Below are 23,412 nucleotides of genomic sequence, written 5' to 3'. Positions count from 1 at the left end.
GAGTTTCTGGAAACTCCTGAAAATCCATGTTTCACAGATGCCAGCTGAAGGAAGACTGAACTCCCCTATTCAGTCACTGTAGTGACCTGATGAAAAGGTCCAACTCTAAGTGACTAATATTCTGACAAGATCTGTCCAAAGTATATTGAGTGCAGTCCTGGTCCAGGTTAACAATAAAATCCCATAGAACTGATCAACACAGTCCTGAGGTCCAACAGCAGAACACGCTGGCTTTCAGACACTGAATTTACTGTTAGAATATTTATCACACCCTGTCATGCGTTTCTCAAGTTCTTTTGTATGAGTGGTGCAGAGCAGAGATAATCGCCACAGGGAAAGGGAGCAAGCCACACACAATCACTCATGTTTGAAATGTTACATTTTTATTGTCCCAAAACACAGTGAACATGTTCTTTCGGCCAAACCAGTAGCAACATGTCTACAACCTTTTTGGCAAATCGGTAATCAATAAAAATAGACTGTCATCCTCTGCTGATACAGACTGCACGTGTTGTATGTTACCGCACTGCCCTAACAGAGTGACAATGATCAAAGCCGCCTGAACACATCCTCGTCATCTGTGAACACGATCCTGAGCATTTCTCCTCCAGGAAGAAGGCAGCAGCCAGACAAGAGGAAAGCCGTTCTCCAGGGCTCCCTGTCTGTACAGGACACGTCAATCCCAGACCATCCCCCCCGGCTCACCAGATCGCAGCATTGTTTCTCATAACATTCAGCCAAAGACTTCAGCCTCTCAGCAGCCCTGGGAGAGAAGACCCTCTCTTGACTGACACCAGGCTCTCTGCTGTGCGAGAGCCGCCGCACAGCCTTTCCAACACTGATCTTTTCATCTCCTGAAGTCTGAGGGGCTGCTGTGAAGCACCAATGAGCCGGGTTGGCCAAGCTGAGAACTACAGCCTTGCACACAGCTAGTTCTGAACTTCCTTGAAAAAATAACAAAACTTGTTTTTGCATCTCTCTTACACCAGGGTGGGATTCAATGAGTAGCTTATTGGTTTGAAAATTTGCCCGCTTCCTCTGTAAAAAGTATTATCTTGCTTTCGTGTTTGGAATTGTGATGCATCCTGCCCAGAGGAGTGAAAATGGTGCCACTGTGTGAACAACACTGCACAAGCACTTGACCTGCTATGTGGTGACATGTAAGAAACTCGTAGTAACCTGTGTTTGCACTCTTACAACTCTCCACCACATTGTTTCTCCTGCAGAAAAGTGGCGATGACTACAAATGTTCCACAACCTGCACTAACCAAATTAAAAAGGCACCAGTTACAAAACTGAGCACAAAACCAAGCTGGAGAGGTCTTTACCCAAGTCGCTTCTTTCATTGCTGCATACATTTTCCATGTTATGGAATCTGTGGTCAATAACTTTCTCAGATCTAACTGCACTGCTATGCTGATGACGCCTCACAAGCAACAGAAAGATAAAATGGATGCAACTTTACTGGTGCAACAATAACACAGACATGATTGAACAACAGCAAAGTTTATGCCAGCAGACTAAAATAATGTGTGCACAATTGCAAAGATGCAAAGGTTTAATAATTCAATTTTTGCATTTAAGAAATAACCTGCATTTCAATTGATGCCCAATAAGAATTAACACAGCATTTTCCCATGATACCCACTACTTTTCTATAAATCTTAATTAAAAAACAAAAGCAGAAAATAATTAAAAATATAAGGATAATAATGAAGGTACAAGGCTCTCTTACTTATTTTCTGTTGTGCTAATAAGCAGGAAACCAGGAAAACAGGAAACCAAGTTCAGCAACTGAGCCTAACAACAAGGCAGAAAACATTTCATTAATCAAATTTCTATAAATTACACAATATCATTTCCCAGTAAGATTTCCATATCAAGTCAATCTGACAACAATAAAAATGTTCACGACCTGCACAAACACTATTGAAGTGGTAAAATGCAGAATAACTGCACTGGTAGTACAACTGTCAGCTGCCCCAGTTTAAAACACCAATAATAAAAACCTGGTTTTACAATCTAGGTCTTAAAAAACTACAAATAAAAGGCAAAAGAAAAGCAGTAAAACACCCAAACCAAATGATCATCTTTCCCATTCTGGGTCTTTCTTTAGAGTAATCCACTGTGGAGCCTCAGGGAGTCATCCTGAGACGATCTCTGCTCTCGTAACATGAGCTTCGTACTAAAAACACAGACAACTCGCTGCAATTGTTAACCAATGACAGTGGTCATATAGTCACACAGTAATGAATGCATAATTTAAATAAAGCAAATGCTCGTTGTTCATATATAATTATTCACTAGCTCGTAATAAAGTTTCATACAATTAAGGAACAACTCTGATGCATGAGAGACTGCGGAGTGATTTACAAACAGATTCTGCAGTATTCTACACTTGCCCAGTGAAGTCTATACACACTGTGGTATTCTACACTGGCCCAGTGGACTGTATACACACTCTGTGGTATTCTACACTGGCCCAGTGGACTCTATACACACTGTGGTATTCTACACTGGCCCACTGTCTCACGTGAACACCTGAACAACTTACAGAGAAACAACCCCAGCTGTAGCCTGAAATATATTCTCCTCTGGGCCTTGATGTAGCTACTTGGTCTCTACCTTTGCCTAAACAACTTTCCAGCATTGCTGGCCCACTCCATGTGTGCGACACACATCATGACCGTCTCAAAGGGAGCTCTGCCTTTCACGAGTCAAAATTCCCATTTCAGCCGCATTCTTGCGAACGTTGGCATCACCACTCTCCTGAGCGCACACACCTTGGGCTGGTCTGCATCCAGGTGTGCTCCAGATATGAGGAGAGACGCAGTGGGGAGCAGGAATGCAGAACAGCTCTTTTGTTTTTAAACAAAAGCGGAAGCAGCAGGAACTTAACTTACAGAATGCCAATAGGGAGAGAGGAAGACTGTTCTGCGACTGCTGCACACTCGTCCTCTGTTCTTCCTGTATGCGCCCTTCCCCTGAGCTCAAATAAGGTGCGACGATTGCTAAGAACAGCTGCAGTGCAGGCCAATGGAACAGGACTGGTCCCATCCTCACATCAGCAGTGAAACAGCCAGCTAGGCTTTTTGCGGTCTTAAAAAACATAATAACGAAGACCTACTGTATAACATTCTTTAAAATGCCCCAAACATCAACAGTTAAAATCAGTGCAACTAAAGTTTCAAACATCTTCTGTTATGAAACTCTCATCCTCAATATAACTTCCAACAATATATATTATTTATGTAAAATAGTGATTTGCATACACAGCTGTGCAATTTTTTCTTATTCATTAAAATTGTTCCGTAAAACGAACATAAGGTGCTTTTTTTCCCCCGTTCAACAGCAAATGAGTTTTTCTAGGAAAGAATCTGAAACCTTTCTATACCGTGTTGCCTCTTGGCCAGCTTCAGAGACAGAACGGCTCGTGACGACACAGGACAGAGACAAACTCTTCCGAGAGGAATCATCACCTCCTGCAGCATCTCAGCACTTTCTCATTCGGTTTGGAAAGGTAACAAACACCACTACAGAGAGAGATCTATGTGTAAAGTTTCAGCAAGGGCCGCTATTTTGTCACATTACAAAACAAGTGTACTTTTTCTAACCCACTGCAAACGAGAGAGGTCGCTACAAACGGAGACACTGTGTCACGCTCCTGCAGTGGAGGAGCAGCGCTCAGCCGGGCGGAGAGGCCCTGGAGGAGCTCCGCCTGAGCACCAGCCAGGACACTCTGCCTCGCGCTGCCCTGCGGCTGCCGACCACCAGCTCTCACGATGGAAATGTCAAGGAGTGAAGGACGCTGGACGCTGCTGGAGATAGGAACGTCATGTCAGGTGTGCGGGGGCGCGGGGGGCGTGGCGGAGGAGTTATCTGTTGGCCTTGTACTTGGAGGCGTCGCGGGGCTCGCTGCTCGGGTTGCTCCAGTCGTCCGCCTCGGGGCCGGTCTGGTAGTGCCGCCATGCCGACTTGTTGAACACAGGGAGCCGCTCAAAGGACTCGCTGGACAGGGCCTGGAACCCAGCAGAAAGACTGGTCAGCCAGACGGAAGCAGCAGCAGCAGCTGGGAAGGCTGGGATTATCCGGGTGACACGAGACCCCGTCCAGCGCAAGACAAATGAAAAAGACACTGAGCTGAGATCCAGGGTGGATCAAATGTGATCTGCACAAAGATCACGGGGTCAGATCACTTCCAGGCTATTTATTCTTTTATCAAGGGTGGGGCCATTTATATCTGCTAATCGATTCCCTGGATTGAAATTTCGCACTTTCAACTATAAATCCTAACAGCCTGTTTGCCTTTTTATTGCTTCCTCACTCTGTGTGGAAGGTGAAAACGACATGTCAGCATGGATACAGTACCTAAGTCATTTTCATCAGTAGCATCTTCACGCTCTGCATTTTCCATTTTATATTCAGTTTTTGATTCTGCATGTAAAACTCTGCCCTCATCTACATTAAATGTCATCCGAGATGCTTGCCCAGTCGTGAATTCTGTCAGATTGCCTTTGCCACTTCTACAGTGCTGGGTAATTCTCCTGATTTAGTTTCACCTGCCAGACAGTAGCTATGCAGGAAGTATTATTTGCCAACTCTAGATAAGATGAGCAGATAAACTTTGGATAAGTAGAAAACAGACACCTGGTAGCTGGTCTCCTGATCTTACAATGAGGTGTTTCAAAGTAAGAAATGGAATAAGACAAAGGATAAATTCAAGAAATTCAAAAGTGGGGAAAAAAGGAGTAATCAGTTGAATCAGTTGACTAGAACTGGCTGTACTGTCCACCCACACCCCAGCTGCAGGTACCTTCAGGTAGATCACAGCGTCCGTGCCCACACCCTCCATCGAGTAGAGCTTCAGGTCACCCTGGAAGTATCGCGCATACAGCTTGGAAATCGGCAGTCCGTACCCAAAGCCCGCCTGAAAGACACAGAGAGGTCACAGGCAGGAAAAGCACGGCCATGCAGTCTTTACACACAAGGGGAGGAAGACTTATTAGACCCACAGTTAGCAGTAAGAATGATAACGGCGATCCTGCACAGTTAAAACGGGAATAGAAATGTTTCTGACTAAAAGGCCTGGCCCGCACAGTGTCCGACCGCTGGGCCTGCAGCTTGCCAGCCGGCACAGACACCCGTCAGAGGCGCCACACCGGCAGCCAGTGCTGGCTGGCATCACGCCGCGCCTGCCTGCACAGAGGGGGTCCCCAGGAGCTGGCCTCTCTCCGGGCACCGAGGGGACCCCAGCTGCCGGCCCCCGGGGCCACGGGCCCAAGCGAGAGGGGGAGCTGCTCACCAGCGGGGCGGCCCGGGACGGCTCCAGGCTGGGTCTGGGCGCGGTGGAGTACATGTAGTTAAACAGCCGGTCGATCTTCCTCAGAGGAACTCCCCCGCCCTTGTCCGAGATCTGCCAGGCACAGGAGCAAGGAGGGAAAAAACATGAGACATCAGGTGTACCACTTGTCAACAGCACTTCATTAATAATCTGCACTGAAAGAATCCCCCCAAATCAAATAATATTAAGACCCAGAAATCAGAATCGTTAACAAGTGACTCCCATACACTGAAATCTTATTTCATCTGCAGATACGCAGCTATAGATTTTTAATTAATTTTAATTATTGTCCTTTATACAGACAGTTGGGAGTCATGAAAACTGGACTCACACAGACTCCCACTTCCACAGTGCAGATGACTCACGACAACGCATCGCTACACCTGTTTTAAACTCACGGCCCGAGTCCGCAGTGCCAGTTGGAAGGTAAGGAGGCGCCCGTCCTCTGTCAGGTTTTTAACAGCGAGAGGAAGCTGGCGGCGAAAAGAACCGGACAAAGCTCTCACCTTAATAGACAGATCCTCCATTCCCAGGGTGACCAGAGTCTTGATGGGAGGGCAGCCTTCCTTCTTGCCCTCATGGAGCTCCACTGTGGCGCGCATCGAGTTCTGGACACAGAGACACGCCACACTGTCACGCGACACCCCAGAGCACTGAGAACACCGCGTGGGGAGTGAACGACGGCCCAGCCTGCTCCCCGCCTCTCGAGGAGAACCACCTTACTGATCGGATAAACACATTCCTATCAGGTTCTCAGTGGTGCAACAGAGCGAAAACTGAAAAAACAAACCCCATGGACATAAGAGCACTTAAAGACGTAAAGATGGTTTAACAGGTCAAGAGTATCTGACACTGCAGTTCCGCCCTGCACCACTGCGAGATGCTCTTGTGATGTCTAGTGCTCAGGCAGTGTCAGCAGGGTGTACACTGTATATAACTGGTAATAAATGCATGTGCACTTTGGCTTTAATCTTGTTTTTGATCCACAACCAAAGAAACCTCCGGGCTGCCCAACATGCTTATCCACCCTGAGTGAGCAGGCAGTTACTACTGGCTTTTCCCCGTTCGTGAAAACACGACCCTCTTTTTACAGCAGCTGCGTCTTCCACTTGTCTCCGGCTGCGTTCAGGGACAGGTCCTCCGGACTCAGTGTGACAGCAGGATAGTCTGCAGGGTCCAAGGCATGGCAGGGGCACTCATTTCGATCCCTTGCCTCTCCAGTTTTGACCTGCTTTTGCATTTGTTTAGAAAGGGGGGAGCCAGGCCATACTACTCAGCAGTGAATCAAACCAAGCAAAAGCAAGCGCAGGAGTGTACGTGAGCTCAAGGATACCGCACGCTGCCAGGAGTAAGTCTCGTCTCGGCGTCAGCCTGTGCTCTTGCCAGCTGAGGAACAGTACGACCTTCTGAGGTCCTGTGACTGCAGTGGGGGGGAGCAGGCTTGTCTGTGGGGCCCCCACCCAGGACGGAGGTGACTCCTGCAGTGGTGGGGGCGCCCCAGAAACACTCCAAGCGCCTCAGCATCCAGGCTGTCCACAGTAACACGGGGGCTAGGGGCAGGTCTGGGAGACACGCTGCATGGCATTTCAGCGATATACTCACCTTGAACAGCTCAAACAGCATGTGGAAGAGATGGGAGGGCACGTACACTACTTGGATGGGCTTTTGGGGGGCCTTTGCTAGGAGAGGAAAGGAAAAACGAGTAAATAAAAACAGACTGTAAGACGATTCTATTGCAGAACTCTTAAGGACAGCAGCCACTTCAGCATGTGGTAACCTGATCTATTCTCTTTCAAACCAATTTCCCTCAGGGTTTAAAAAATAGAACAGTATGTGAAGCCTCACGGTTGTTGAAGTATATTTATAAAGCAATGAAATCAAATTTTCTTAAACACAGAAATTGTGGTTGACCTTCTCCGGCGTGGTGGCCAGCTGGGACAGCTGGCTAATCTCCAAAAACACTTCAGATATCAGGCTTTGACATTTCCAGTAGGGAAACTACAGGAAATTACCCACTTAATTAATTGTACTTGAGGAGATGAGAGTGTGCCTATAATTGCTTGCAAAGCAAATACGAACTAACTAATTTTCTCACATTTTCTGTAAACCATATTCTAAGGAGGTAGCAAAGCAATATTAGAAAAAGATTATCTACACTCCAAAATACTGGTTTTAATCATCCACAGGCTTGTATGACAAGTCCCGGTTCTCACAAGCTTTTTTAAAAAAAAGACTGATTATGGAAGAACCTTTACGTTTAACAAAAAAAAAAAGCCAAGAAATCTGACAGGAACTCTGGCACGCACAGACAGCTCATCTAAATGCCAGTGAAGAAACATGAATTTCATTTTTATCAAAGGCTCTGCAATTCTGCACGATGACAGCACCTACCGCAGAACACACTCAGCTAATAATACACTCTCCATCCCTTCACAAGAAAGCCTCTTGGTATATTTTAGAATTTTTGAGTGTTGCCCAGCTTTCCTTTTGGAACCAAAAACACAAGAGGTCAAATTTCCAGTGAGACTGGGAGCTGGACAAACAAGGCTCAGAGCTCCCCTGCTGTATTACTGTAGCTGAAGATGGAAAGGCTTCTGACGGAATACTGATGGAAAAGTTACCAATGGAAGGGCTTCCTCAAATACAGCAGGAAGGACTGGCGTTGTTGTCCTTGCATGAAACTCAAAGCAGACAGAATTCCTTCACAGGCCGAGAAGCCTCAGTGCGCTCCTGTTTCCCTCCTGACTTTCATCTGACTCTTCTTCTCCGCGGTGACCTTAAGGGCTTGTATAAATAGGCGCAGCTGTGTCTCTGACTGACACTTCAGTTGCTGGACAACAGTCTACTGAACATAAAAAGTATTCTGGGCGAGCAGTGTGCCATTTCCAGGAATGATTGCTCAAGGGCTTCTACTGCTGCCTCCTCAGGCGCCGAGATTCAGGCATCCTTTTCTAATATCTAATGGATATGCTGGGTTTGTCTCTGAGTGAATCGCACCTTTAAAGACTTAAAATACCCAATATATCCGATAACATCTGCACTGATACGGTGTTGGCAATGCTGAACTCATATAAGACTTTACACAGCACATGTTTCTATACGTACTGAAGCTCACATACATACCATTGAATTCTTCAATCTTTAACTCGGGAGCGACCATGTAGTACTGCTCACAAAGCATCTTGGCGGTCTCGTACGCATCTGAGGAATAAGACAAGACCTCATCAGAGCTAACAAGTAAGAGAGGCTCTGCACAACAGTTCCCAAAACAGAAATCATTCTATTTCATTCTTGTTTCATTTCACAAGTGTGAGCCAAAGCAGATGTCTGGAGACGCTGTCATGCCAAGGCCCTGTGTGAGCTCATCAATTTCTTATTAAATATTTCAGTGCAGCGTTGAAAACCAAACAACAACCAAAAATCCTTTTACCTTTCACAACCTCTGCAACGTTGCAGGTGGGATCAATGCTCCCTATGTGCTTGGGGTGAGCTGGGTTTGTGTCATTACCAAACAGGAGAGCTGGAACAGAGTTTTAAAATACAATTTAATGTGTCAATTAATCCAGGAAGACCAAGGCCCACAGCGTCAGTGCCCTTTATTCTCTACCTCACACAAAGCTCTGCTGAACCTGCATCACAACCAGTTTCAATCAACCTCTGACAGTGTTTAAGACTAGCTCAAAAATATATGGGGATTTGTAACATACAGTATTCTAATGTTAGCTCATTCAGGATGAGCATTTTGCTAAAGGTCCTCCTTTTCTTTTAAGTTTTCCAAACAAGCTTAATAAAAAGCCTCAATCAGGTGTCTCTACGCCAGTCCCTTACTGCAAGAATACAACATGTTTTCTATGTCTTTAAGTTATAAATGGCTGTCCAAGTGAGAAGGCTGATGTCAACCCAATTAATTAAATCCCTTCTCCACAGTCTTAGATATTGATGACTTAAAGATGCATAGAAAACCTGATGGACTCTGTGAACTACAATGTCTGAAGTTGGAAATCCCTGGTCTGAATTAGTTCTATAATACCAGCATTTACTTCTAAACACAACAGTCAAGGCAAGTGAGAGTTTTAAACTCAAGCTTCCAGGGGTGAGTCATGGTCTGTCCTGTTTAAGACTTCAGTCATGCAATTATCATCATCCACTCACTGTGCTGGTTGATGAGCATCCTGAAGGAGATCCGGTTGGTGTAGAAGCGATCCAGAAAGTACTGAATGTTGCTGCTTATGAAGGGGTCAAATCCATACTTCTCCTTGTATTCAATCACTCCCTGGGCCATCGTAGGGACCACGTCGTTGTGTCGGTTCCGGATCTTAATCAGGACGTCCAGGAAACTTCCAGGACGAAAGCCAAAGACAAAAGTTACAGTTCGACTTGCATCAGAGTGAATGCTCTGTACGCTGGATTCCTTTTTCTGCCACTCGCTAGTCTTATACGCCAGCTGTATCCAGAATACCACACATTCTGCACATTCTGACTAGCCATTACGTGCCACACAAAGGTATTCCAAATAAATCCAACCATATTCTGACAGCGGCCTTCTGAACACACGAGACTGAACTGAGAGTATGTTGATCACTCATGGCTACACACTGAATACTGAACACTGAAGTCTTTCTGCTGCTTTCACAAGAATAAATTGTATAAGAAAATTGAACAAGCATCATTCATCTCCTGATTAACTGAGATAAAGATTCTTCAGTGCACAAGATGGCCCTTGTGGACTAAATTAAGACATCTGTAATAGTACTGAAGAACTACCGATACCTAGACCTTTTCATGTGATGTTCACAGCATATGGTAGTACAAAAACCTCACTATCAGCTTACCCTGCACATTAAGGCCATATTTAGAAATTGTGGCCTTATACCACAGCATGTTATAACTACTGTTCTAAACTGATCGACCACTATAACAATGTATCCATACAGTTACACTTAAATAACGTATATATTCATGGACTCAAAGTTAAGACTTCATAATGTGGGCTAAAAGCCTGACCCATTTATTAAGGTCAGCTAAGGTTCAATTAATCAGTGCCTCTGCAGGACCCAACTTAAAAGCAGACACTGCCTTCAAATTGTAATAACACAGATTACAACATGTAACAATGGCATAAGCTATAACAATACTACATACCATTTAATAATATCACTGACTTGATGGAGAGTAATTTATTTAGTGTTACCCATAGATTGAAAGGGATATAGACTTTCAATATGTGACACAACTGTGGCATAATGATACTGCAATAAGGAACATAGCTCTTTCCACACCATACAGTGCCTACACTGTCGGACAGCACAGGCAAAACACAGTACTGCAGATTACTGCTTGAAAAAAACAGTTCTGCCCTAAAGTAGCTCAGCTGTGTGAGAGGGCATTTGAATTAAATGAGGTGTTTTTCCAAAAAAAAGGCTTAGGTAATAGGAAAACTACTGCCAAGTAGGGGGCAACTCTGGGTCACTGGAAAAAAAGACTTTTCTGCTTAAAGGTACATTTTGTTTCACTGTGAAACCCACATCTTTTCATGAAATAGCAGTACTGTGATAGGACAAGCAGTCAGCCGCACAGCTAATAGGTTCTGCCTTGCTTTTGTTGAATGTCTGAGGTTTTAAAATCTTCAGGTGATGACAATCTTTATTTTGTAAAGTGGCTTTCATGGGAATGTGCTGTATATCAAAACTGGCAAATATATAAGTGTTACGGAAAGCCCGATTAAACAAATGGGTTTTGAGGCCCGGTTTAAAAAAAGTCTCGATTCCATAACTCTATCTGGAAGTGTGTGTAGTGAAGTCTAGGCACACAGACGCCGACACCCCTGACACTGACAAACCACAGTCTGGCCTTGAGGACAGAGACAGCACCTAAGGATTCAAGGGTCAAAGACAGGAGCTGGGGGTGTCACTGGGCAGCAGGGAAGAGAAGGGGGGGGGCACTTTAAGATTGGTGCTGGTAAAGGTTTGTTCAATGTACCTTTACCATGGTAAAATGTACCTAGCAGTCTAGCTGACCACCATTTTTACTGACTCTACACACAGAGAAGAGCTCTCGTGCAGCTGCCTCGCGTGGCTGTGGAGCTCGATCTTCATACTTACTCATCCAGCACATGGGGGTCCTCCGGCCTCTTGTTCTCATACTGCAGAAGCTCCAAAAAGCTCTGCATGTACCTGAAAGAAGATGGCACAGCGTTTCAGAGCTGGTCCTGGCAGTCACGGTCAGGAAAGACAATGAGTCAGGGGTCTGGATGAGACACGACGCGCAACGGTTAGAACTTTCTGGTCCAGACCACAGAGAGGGGCTGTTTGTCTTCAATATCCAAAGCAGTGCATGCATTTCACACATACCTGTAGAGATATTGTACTGATTGTGCGTTTTGACCTATACACCACAACAACAGTCAATTAAACGATAGCCGATTCGTTTTGACTGAATGGGCAAGTAGCCTTTCACCTTTGGTCTGACACACTGTAATTGAAGACATTATCAGAGGCTGCACTTGGATCCTATTAAAGAAGACACTGCAAGTCACTCTGAACTCTCTTGGTTCAGGAATGTGTGGAGCCCTTTCCACAATAAGAAATATGCCTCTGTCGTTGGCCTGTGAAACTCACACAGTTATTGGGGTCTGAAGATACTTGGATTATGAGTGATGTGGAACAATAATCTGAAACAGATTACCCCAAATTAAAGCATAAAAACATTTAATGACATCAACAGTTATATGTGTTTGCAAGCTATGGTTCAGAATGATTTTGTTTCTCTGTTCTTATTGTGTTTAACAGGAAATGCTGTCTGCACAAGGAGGATCGGTACGACAACTCAGTGATCAGCTACTCTGAAGCCTTGATTGAATTCAGGGTTAAAGTTCAAAATCGTAATTGCAAGCTTTGCATTTTTGTTTAAAGAAACAAAGTACAACTTGTTTGAGAGAATATAATATCAAAGCCTTTTTAGAGGATAATAAAGCAATTTACAGAGATAATGGGCTGGACTATGAAACACCCAGGCCAGAGTCCCACGTGAACAGCATGCCAGTGGCTCAGTGGCTCAGGCTGGATTCTCACCACCTACAGAAGCTTCCACACCCAGGGCCTGCCGCTGTGCACACCTTGAGAGATGCACCCCTTGATGCAAAAAGGGAACAGGGCGAGTTATTAATAATGAATAATTCCTTACACTTATAGTGTGCTTTTCTGGACACTCCACTCAAAGTGCTTTTCAGGTAGCGGGGATCCCCTCCACCACCACCAGTGTGCAGCCCCACCTGGATGATGCTCCAGTCCTCTCCCCACACACCAGCTCTCAGTGGGGAGGAGAACAGAGTGATGAAGCCAGTTCAGAGAGGGGGTTTATTAGGAGGCCATGACTGGTAAAGGCCAGGGGGATATTTGGCCTGGAGTCCGAGATTCCACCCCTAACACCAGTACAGAGCTGAAGGCGAAGTGGCTCCCGAGCTCTGCAGGAGCCCAGCAGGAGGGCGCCTCCGCGCCCCGCCCAGCGCCGGACACTCACCAGGTCTGCACCAGCCGGACGGAGGGCTGGCTCAGCAGGTTGTCCGGCAGCAGGTTGACCTCCCTCATGGTGTTGGCCAGCCGCACGGGCAGCTCCTTCCGCAGGAACATGTAGGACGTCTTCTCGCAGGCATTGTCCCGGCCTGGAGGGGGCGACAGAGAGGCCCGCTGGTCATTACGACCAGGAAATCTCACACGGCCTATAAACCTCATCAATGACATACAGTGCTTCCCATTACAGGTAACTACGCTGCATACTGTATATAAATATACTACTTGTTTCCAACACTAAACTGACTCGTAGGCCTTAATAGCTATATATTAAGTATTCTGATGTATATGTGCAGCTCATCAGCCTTATGTCATTTGTAAATACAGCCAATTCCAAATTCAAGGGCAGGTTTAGTGTGGCGCTGCAACGCAGAGCAATTTGATCTGTCAGCTTTTCATCAATGGCTCCTAGACTTTACTGCAAGTGGACGGGACAGCTGCATAAATACCAGCAGCACAGATGTGGAATTATCTATATTTTCAGCTTGTAAATTATTAAAGGAGAAAAGTGAAACCGGAGCATTAAAAACTGTATGTATCTTTAATAAAAGTACCAACAAACCTTTCAGGAAGGCATGTACCAATGGACCGAGCATACTGTATATAGACTCACTTGCGAGTTCTGTAACTAGGCATCTACATTGCTCTTAGCAGAGGTGTTTATAGGTCAGTTCCTTTCAGGATAAGGAGCAATTTCAAAACCCGGCCTCTCTCAGAACATCCGCTAGATTATGAACCAGTATGGTTGCCTGTATTTAAATCTTATAAAAAAAGAGATCTCATCTCTTATGTTCAGGTTGAACGTCAGTGTCAAAGTGACAGATTGTTGGCAAAATATTACTGAAAATCCAAAACAGTGAGGTTTGATTTGTCTTGCTTTACACTGATTATATTTTGGAAACAATGACTCATGTTATCAAAGAGGCTTTCAAACTTTATTATTACAAATATTTTTGCATTAGGCTTCTGGCTGTCAAGATTTTCACTAGGAAAAGTGGACTGAAAAAGATTGGATTTTATTTACTTTACAAAAACCATGTGGTTGAGTTTTAATTGTTTTGTTATTTTTTTATTTTTCACTGTGTGTTGATTATTTTCAGTAAAAGCCATTAGAAACACATTGGTTTTTCACTGTATAACACCTTTGGTTTTTTTTTCTCTTGGTGCCTTACTCATTTTTCAGGTAGGATGAACAAACTACTAATAATATAATGAAAAGTATCTTCATAGAATAATTTTGTAATAAACATCTGCTGATAGTACACACTCTTTTATATGACATGCTGGCTCTGTGTGCTCGTGTGGACAGGCGTGTCCCTGCTGTATGTGTACCCTCTGTGGGACCGTGTGCCCCAGCCCCTGCCTGCACCCCCGCCCTGCGCACAGCGGGGTGACCCCAGAGGGCAGTCCAACAAGCCCGAGCACGTTCGAAGACAGGAAGAGTCAAGCTCTTAATTATTACACTCTAATTACCAAGAACAAAACGGCCACACCAGGTGCTGGACAAAAGCACATTCCTAACCCACAAGTCAAACATCCTTACTTTAAATAAAAAAACCCACACCAGCAAATAATCCACAACCCCTGGATGGGAGATACTGGGATGGTTCAGTGCTGTGTACTATTTTGCGTTGTTTTCCATGGGTTTTTAAAAACAGCCTGCGGATGTGCTGTAGTCCGATAGCCAGGCAGGCCTGCCTCACGCCTCTTCCAGAACGCCCCTGCCTGGCATGTTCCTGACCCGGCACACTGACGGACATCACAATCGCACCCTTTCACACCCCTGCCCATTCTGCTGACATGGGAACTTCCCGCCTGTTTACCCCACAGACTGGGCTGCCTTCGCCCACGCCAGTCGTCGGGTCCCTCCATTCTATTCACAGCAGCCTTTCGTGACAGGAAGCCGTCCTCTTGAGCGCTCCGTGAGCGCCGTCAGGCTGCGCGCCACGACGACGTGTCATGAAGGCTTTTCACGAGCTCTCCAGGAGCACGCTGCTTGCGCTCGCTCCCAGAACAGCTGCAGCAGCAGCAGGACTGCGCCCCAGGGAGGAGGTCCCCAGTCGAAGAAAGAACTGCCACCGCGCAGGAGGAAACACTCTCTCACACGTGACTAGCCACAGCTCTTTCACCCCAGTGCCGCTGCTCTGGGTGAACAGAAAAACGGCTGTGCTTTCAGTACAGAGGAAGGACTCGAAATCAGAGCAGGCCACGCGGACTGCCTTCTTCATTTGGCTGCTGGTGGCCGATGGATTCGGGGGGCTCCTGACAGCTGAGGCATCCCCGCGACGCAGCGGTGTCCCACTGCCTGTTCAGCTCTACCGAAGCTGCGGCCGCACAAACACAAGCGGAGGAGATAAAAAGAGCAGCAGCCCTGGCCCTTCGAGTGGGGAGCAGCTCCAGGGACCCGCAGGTGACCCCCGCAGCGCCGTGCTCCTCGTGACCCCAGCGTTCTGGGCCTGCCCTGCTGCAGCCCGGCTTGAGGCCAGGTGTGGGGAGAATGAAACGCACTCCGGCAGGGGCGCAAGACACACTGTAACTCACAAGCTGGTGCTGCTGCCTGCTGCTGCACAGCATGAGCTCACGTGAATGGGGCTCATTACCAGTCAGAACACAGTTCCCGAATGCCAGGAACAGCAGACCACACAGACAGCAGTTTTGCAGGGGGCACTTTAGCATCTGCTATTGTTTGCTTCAGCGCAGGCTGCTCCGCGCCAGGCGCTGGGTTACTGCTGTGCTCTTCTGGGCTGTGCTCTCTTTTTCCATAAAACACCCTCAACGATCCCTCATGGCCAAGTCAAAGAAAGACCGATCTCCTCTTCAGTCCACACAACCTTCACAGGGTTCCACCAGTGGACATCATGAGAAGGAATAAACACAGCTAATTCACTGCTAATTTCTTTCTTTGCCCAGTATTTCCTTTCACTGCACAGATATACGTCTCCAAAGGAGAACCCAACTCGTTTAACTACTGCAATCCTCTCTGGGCTCCGAGCCTCTGCTTCGCCTTCCTGGCAGACAGCCTCCTTGAACTAAAAAACAAACCCAGCTGGAAGCCATTAAGCAGGATGATCTTCGTTATAAGAATGTTTCAAAAACCACCCGAAGAACAAAACAAAAACCTCACATAAGCATTATGAAAACTTTAGAGATTTTTCCCACTAGTTTATGAACAACTTCATTGAAGGTTCTTATATTCAAACTTGAACTTTATTGCCATATGAAACTGGTAATGTACTGGAACAATGGAATTCTTACTTACAAAAATCTCTTGGTTGTTAAAACAAGTGTAAAAACACAAAGTGCAGACAGTGCATCAAGACAATATACAAACAAACAGCAGACAATGTACAAGTAAACAGTTGAATGTAAACAATGACTGGAGATGTGTAATAAATAAGAAATCATAATCATTAAACTTCATGGTCAGTTTTCGTTTGCAGTGGAAGAATAAAAGCGTCTTTTCTGGCCATATGGAAGGAAGTGTCTTTTTAGACTGAGCTCATCAGAGAGGAGGCCTGTTAACACATCACTGACTCCAAAGAAAGACCTCGTCAAACAGTGACTAAGGGAAAAAACACTTCACTATCACATTTGTATGAATGTGCGAGGGCTTTAAAATATATATTAGTCTTCAATGTTCACTGCAAAAATTAAGACAGCCCAGAAGAAGTAGAATTTTGATCTTTTTAACTGCAGAATTTTTGGATACCGGCCAGTGAAGAGCCCTGTTGAGGTGGAGGAGAAGCTAGCGAAAGAAGAGACCCCACGCCCCCTCCCCCGAGTGTGTACATCACCGAGGGAATGGCTCACAAAGGATTCCAGTCTCCGGCGGTGCTGTAACACAATAGAGCCAGCACACTCTGCATGGCCGAGAGACATCCGAGACACAATGGCCACCAGGTGAGGCATCAATGTTTTAACTGCCTTTGCTTCCAGTGAACCAGAACAACGAGCTTCGACAACGAAGCCAGTAGCTGACTCCCCCGAGGCTCCACTGGCGGCCCACACAGCCATGTCTCGTGCGACGTGTGACGTGTGGTGACCCCTGGGAAATGTCCCAGCTCATCCCTGAGGACCACCAAAGAGGAGACGGATGCTCAGAGTGAGGAAAAAGGTCAAACATCTGGAGGGCTTCAATCCTAATGCTCCTCTGGACCTTGTCTTCAGGACCAAGAGATCATGACAGAATTCCACCAGCAAAGGAAGAGCTGCACGGCTGTGTGACGCCGAAAGCCTGCAGGGAGCTCCCGGAAGAGCTCCGCTGTGAGACTCCCTGCACGCCTCACTGCCGATGGGAATCAGACTAATGATGCAATCTAAACGTTCGCAGATGGACACAGGTTTACAGTACCTAATCAGTGTAAAACCCACTTAGTGTGAGTACACATCGTGCAAAATTAAATAAGGATTTGCAGAACAAAAGAGTTACACACAAAAGCAAATATTGCATGGCCAGGCGCTGCTCTTTGCACTGTTTGCAGGCTTTGACTCTTCCTTGCCAACTGTTCCACTCCAGTCCCAGGCCTGTACTCTGTCACCTGGACTACTGGACCTCCCCCTCACCCAGAACCCTGCAGAATGCCCACTCTCTCCCCACCCTGGGGCGCCCCCGCCAGCTCCCTGCTGCGGTACCCCACTCTCTTCTGCTGCCGGCCCCCCCCACGTGCCTCCTGGAGAACTCCTTCACTCCCCACCCCCCGCCCCTCGGCCACCCACCCTGCAGACTTCGCAGTTGACTCTCAGGCAGGTAACGAACTCACCTGTCGCACTTATACACCCCAACCGCCTTGGGTACTGCCCTGCACCACCAGCATACCTGCAAACAGCCATGGACTGTTTCACACCCCAGTCCAGAACGCATTCGTTTCGCTTGCATGCAGCAGCTGCTCTGCATTTCCTAAACCAGCGTTACTGCACTTCCCTGTACCGTAGTTCTAGCATCCTTATTCCTATTTGTCATCATGCCTAATGTTCCCTTCTGTACCTGCAATGTATAAAAACTACAGAAACACTGCAAGTCGCCGATGAATAAAGTCAGCTTTATTGCCAAACCACAGCTTCGGGTTGTCGGGACTTTTTTGTGTTGTGACCGACGTAACAGATGGAAAAATAAAGAGACAGACAGAAGAAGAAAAAGGAAAATAAATAACACATATCATATACAATATACTACATGATGCTACACTACCGTGGAGACAGAATCTACAAACCAATAAATACTTTAATAAAAACTTTCAGAACAATGTTGAGTGGAGAGAGGGAACAGCCTCCGGACTGGTGATCTTTCGGAACCTCAGCTCCGTTCCGGATTGGATACATCTTATCCTTCTTCCCGAGGGAAGGAGCTCAGACAGGGGAGAGTCTGGGTGGGAGTGCTCACTGATTCATCTTCAGAGTTTTTCCTCTTAAACGTGTTGCGTATACGGAATTAATTTAGGAGCAGCTTGATTAGAGTGGTCCACACTGTTTCCTCTCCTGAGTGCCTAAGCTCCCAAACCAGACCGTGACACTAAAGGGTGAGATGCTCTCAACTGCTGGCCTGTGCAAACGGACCATGGCTTCCTGAGACACTTTGGGTCTTCTTCGCTGTCTGGTGTACACTGCTGTCCCAGGTCGAGGTGAAGGAGACTATTGTGCCAGGAAGCTTAAAGATGTTCACCTTCTCTACTGCCTGCCCATCAATCACAAGAAGTCATACTTTACTCCTGTCACATCTGATACCAAAGATTACCTCTTAGGTTTTACTAACACTGGCCCGGGGATCGTTTTGACTAAGAATATCCGCTAACCAAATCAGTACCATTTCCACATCTACCAGCCAGCGACAGAACCCCAGATCCAGCACTCAGCAGTGCAGACAGGAAGCCTTGGGCAGTCCAGACCTGTAATTAAATGGCAGGTTGAAAGTCTGACATGTTCCAGGCAGCAGGTCTCTTATCGCCCTCACACTGGCTCTCACACTGCAGAGAGCTGCACGCGTAGCATTCAGCTCTGCGATGGACTCTGTCCACGAGCAGCAGTATACGTGCTTATTTCTAGGAGCTGCCAAGAACTTTAGGCACGTCTGACACACGACCCAGAGCTGGAAACTGATCCTGGAAAATCTTCTGACCCCTAGGTGTGTCAGGGGATGGGCTTGATACTCAGTGCCGATTGGTTCTGAGCTCTTAATCCACTATTAAGCATGCACACCTCTGGCCAGTGCTGAGCTGTGATCTGAACATGTTGAAGGAGAGGCCCAAGGCTCACAGAAATGAGCAGGAAACCAGTTAATAGTGAATCGCTCCAGGGAATAATCTATGCCATAGTACTCAGTATTACGTGCCGTCACTTACAGTTGACCTTACTACTTGGAGAACTCCTGGATCTTTGACTCTGCATTTCCAATGTAACTACTTACTCCAGGAGAAAATCACATTTAACTGATATGCTTATAATCTATTAATTCTTCATTCCTAAAATACTTCCTGTAATGTGTATATTCCCTTAATGAATGAATGCTCACTTAATACAAGTATAAATTTCATTATATGAAGACCCAGAAATGCAGTTATTTTTATATTAGAATGGATGTTTGCCACTCTGCAAGCATAGAGCAAGTGAACAAACATGTCTAGAGTCAATAAGAGGGGTTTCTGTTAGTCTTTGCAAAGCATGCTACAATGCCATATGCATCCAGTTAATCAGGTGAAAAATTTGGCGACTGAATTCTGCTGTCAAAATGGTGTTACAATAAGGCACACAACTGGAGACACAAGGCTGTTTCCCACATGAAAATAACAAAAAACGGCTTATCCTCACAAGCCCTCTTCCCTGCGGCGCACACATTCCCAGGGCCTGCAGCCTGGGCTCAGTCCGACAGAGAACCCCGCGTGGACACACTCCGCAGAGCCCTGGAGCCTGTCCACTCCTGCGGAAACCTCCGCCTTCATCCGCTGTTTCAACTGCAGCTGGCCAGTGGACACACACCACACCAGACTTCAGACAAACCGCCTCATTTCTGTGAAGACAAGCTTTCCTCTTTGCTCATACTAAGGGGTGACAGTACAAGGGCTGAGCCCCACCTGCCCCTGCTACATGTCTGTCTGCCCCCCACGCTTGAAAGGAGTATGTTTCATGAAGGAATTTCTCTTGCTTAAATCGCATATAAAACCAGGCCATGCAATTCCTGGTGTCGGGACGCAGCTGCCAAGAGAATTGAAAATTTAAAAAGGATCGTTCCACTCTACGCCCACCCAAAAAGGGGGTATTTTGAGACCTGACCACCACAGGCTTGTCGGAAACCTTTCCAGCACAGACAAGTTCAGGCATGCCAATTTATTTGAAGAGGACGTCCCTTTGGGCTGCTTATAGGGAAAAAGTAACCCTGACTTCAGAAGACACGTCCGTCACGCGTATGAAAGAAAACAAGATTGTGAGGAAAGTTACAAACCACAGGAGGCCAGTTGGTCTAGCTAGCTCATTCGGAAGATGGTAGCTTATTGGACCGAGGATCTCGAGCAGCTGTAACCTGAATACGCCACAGTGTCAAGTGCTCTAAACGCACTGGGTGTTTCCACTAGGGCCTCTGGTTTGTGTTTCACAGAGACAAGTCCTGTTTCCTATTCTAACCCCTTCAGGCTTGAATCCCTTGCATTAGGAATTTGTCTTGTCACAGACCCCAACTTGCTCTCCATGAGACACACAGGCAGGGAGAGAGAAGCTTGGGGTCCGAGCACAGCCATGGTCAGCCATTTATACAGCGCCCCTGGAGCAGCTGGGGTTCAGGGCCTTGCTCAGGGGCCCAACGGAATAGGATTCCTCTGCCGGCTGCGGGATACGAACCGGCAACCTTCCAGACACAGGAGCAGACCCTTAACCACAGTGCCACCTCTCCGCCCTCTTCGACACGCTCCAGCTTGTGGCGTGACTTTCCCTTCGGGCCGTACAGGGTAGGTCATTCATCGCCACGGGCGGAACGCCTCACGACAGACGCAGGTCGCAGATCAGAGCTGCTGCCTCACGTCACCCCCGGCATGAGTCTGCTCCAGATCACACGCCGTGCGGAATCTATTCGCTTTCTCTGTGCAGACTCAATAGCGGTGAGGCTGGTTCTATTTTAAGCAAAGCTTAAGGCTGATGCGGTGATTTAGATTAGTCTTGGGTTCCTTTAAATTCAGACACTTATGAGGAAGCTGATTTGTGGCAGCAGATGCCGAATCGTTACATTTCACACCAAGCTTGAACAACAATCCCTGGAGTTCAGGCGATTCACCGAAACATGCTAATGCGTTCATACGTTCCTGCAAAATTTCAGCTTCAGGGCGTTTAAAACTGTTCAGAAATGAGTGTAATGTGGTCTTGACAACTATAAACACACTGTCCCCAAACAAAACGACAGCTGACGTGAAACAGGTTCAAATAAGCATTTGTTTTTGAGTCTGGCTTCTGAGCCTGTATCACTGGAGTGCGGTTAACTGTACTGGCGAGACCGCTCAAGCAGTAGGCTGTGCAGGAAGACTGCAGTTGTCATAGAAAATATTTATATGGTTACATATGTTATTAAATGAAAAACTGACGCCATAACCCTGAATTCAAGATTAAGCGTAGTTTCTTGGTAGCTCAGTATCGTCTTGAACATAAATGAGTTTCAGTTCATTTAGTCTCTATCATAACGGCTAATGACGCGATAAATAACACACAAATAAACACATTTGAATATTGATAGACAACTGATTAATTAGAACAACCAAAAGCTGTTGCTTATTTGGAAGTATTCCTACTTACCGAAATCCAGGAATTGCTTTATGGACAGCGGAGAGGGGGAAAATCTTGAATAATATTCTATCTGCTTCGGAGTGCTGTTTTTCAGGAGAAGTCGAAACAGCCTCATAATTGAATGTTGTTTTCACTGATGATGCCTCCAGTAAAACTGCATGGATGTAGTGATGGGAATAAATCGGGGGAAATTCAATCAAAACGAACAGCCGGTGATGTCATCAGGCCGTGCTCCTTCTTGCTAGCCGGTGCTATACCAGATTGTCTAAAAACTTCGTTATTGCTACATTTGATGCCCTCTAGGCAGTCTTCTGCGATACATTGTGGCATTAAACGGCACGTACACCACGTTCCGGTCAACCATCCTTGAGAACATATCGTCCTGCCCCTAGACCATTTCTAATTGGTCCTTAGCTGCAACGCGGAAAAGTATAATTTCGTTCTATTGGACCAGCTAGGTGTCGCTCACACCATTCTGGGTGGGCTGCTCGGGTCTTCCGCAGGGGTTAGTGTGACTGATGCTATTTCGAAAGTACTGGTGTCACAGTTGCACGCTGTGAAGGGGCTACGCAGGCTGGGGGGCTGCGTCCGTCTTACTGGCGTTTCCATCCGGACGACACGTGTGAATAGCTCAATACAACCACGCCAGGGAAGCACTGATTGCAAACCCCAAAGGCCCTTTCTTTCTCCGTGGAACAGAGCTCGCTATTTCTCCAAGCAGCTCCCTGTCCACAGGTGGACAGACTGCACTGCCACATAATTCGCCGCCCCCGGTATATTTCACTTAGGCTTGTAGGCTGCAAAAGATGTGTCACAAAGCTGGGGTTAGGCTGCTCAAGGTGTGCGTAACGTTCTGGCAGCCCTGACTGCATCTTGCGCGGAAATGGAGTAAAACCGAAATCACGATCCCACCGCCGGTGTCCCCCTTCGACACCGGCTGAAGCGGCGCTCCGGTACGTGTTGCGGCTCATGTTGTGAGTAAGCTGAATCTAATCCTCAGAATTAACTCATCAAGCGCCCAACCAAGGCTCTGCTCTTTCAAGTCACGACCCTGCAAAAGACGCATCTACTGTAAAGGCGAAGCCCAGGAGGAGGCTAATGAGAACGGCGGATTTACAGGGAAGCAAAATCTCATCTCAACAAAGCCCAGTCATGCAAAATCCAAACACATGAAAGGGTCCCAACTGAAATTTGCTAACAATGACTGATCCACAGTGTGGAGGGGCCTTCCAGCTAACACAAACCACAGAAATCCCCCCCTTTGTCTTCCAGACAAACTGAACCAGTTTTACTGTAGATTTGATAAGCAAACAAAATTCTTAACAATAGTTCATGCAATCTGTTGCTATGTCCTTTATTCTCCAGTACCTCACAACCCCCCTGGCTCCCCCCTGCCCCCTCTCCCTGCAGGCAGCAGAACACGCTGGATCTTCTCTCCCCTTGGTAAAGAGCAGGAAGTCCCTTAAGCTCTTTGCCAGCCCAAACTGCAGGAAGGCGTCTGGTCCTGGTTTGGTTTCTCCAGCCACTGAAGCACTGTGCTGCTCAGCTCTCCCCAGAATTCACAGACAGATTCCAGCTGTCCATGGGTCAGTGTGGGCCCTACCTGCTTCAGCCCCTCTGCTATCATCCCTGCTCCCAAGAAGGATCATGCAACCTGACTATTGCCCCTTTGGGCATATACTCTCTATAGACCAGTTGCACTTTCTTCTGTCAATGAAAACCTTTGAGAGCCGCATACTCAGATCC

The 23,412-nt window shown here is 46.7% G+C and overlaps 1 protein-coding gene across 1 annotated transcript; it reads right to left on the bottom strand.

Moving 5' to 3' along the window:
• Window positions 1-361: 361 nt before the first annotated feature.
• On the bottom strand, window positions 362-22,049 carry pdk3a (pyruvate dehydrogenase kinase, isozyme 3a). The gene is made up of 11 exons (XM_006627729.3): window positions 21,676-22,049; window positions 12,860-13,001; window positions 11,443-11,514; window positions 9,494-9,678; window positions 8,772-8,861; window positions 8,465-8,542; window positions 6,944-7,020; window positions 5,848-5,949; window positions 5,303-5,413; window positions 4,814-4,927; window positions 362-4,019 (listed from the first exon to the last, which is right to left on the bottom strand). Exons 1-11 carry the CDS (start codon window positions 21,779-21,781, stop codon window positions 3,876-3,878), a joined length of 1,221 nt encoding a protein of 406 aa, XP_006627792.1. The 5' UTR covers window positions 21,782-22,049; the 3' UTR covers window positions 362-3,875.
• Window positions 22,050-23,412: the final 1,363 nt, after the last annotated feature.

Source organism: Lepisosteus oculatus, chromosome 5 (assembly GCF_040954835.1).
Source record: "Lepisosteus oculatus isolate fLepOcu1 chromosome 5, fLepOcu1.hap2, whole genome shotgun sequence".
NCBI lineage: Eukaryota > Metazoa > Chordata > Actinopteri > Semionotiformes > Lepisosteidae > Lepisosteus > Lepisosteus oculatus.
This window is presented reverse-complemented; position numbering and strand designations above follow the sequence as displayed.

Coding starts and splice junctions, on each gene's coding strand:
- pdk3a (XM_006627729.3), bottom strand. CDS start 21,781: ATGAGGCTGTTTCGACTTCTCCTGAAAAACAGCACTCCGAAGCAGATA. Junction 7,021..8,464: donor AAAGATTGAAGAATTCAATG/GTATGTATGTGA, acceptor TTCCTCTCCTAG/CAAAGGCCCCCCAAAAGCCC. Junction 5,414..5,847: donor TGGAGGATCTGTCTATTAAG/GTGAGAGCTTTG, acceptor TGTGCCTGGCAG/ATCTCGGACAAGGGCGGGGG.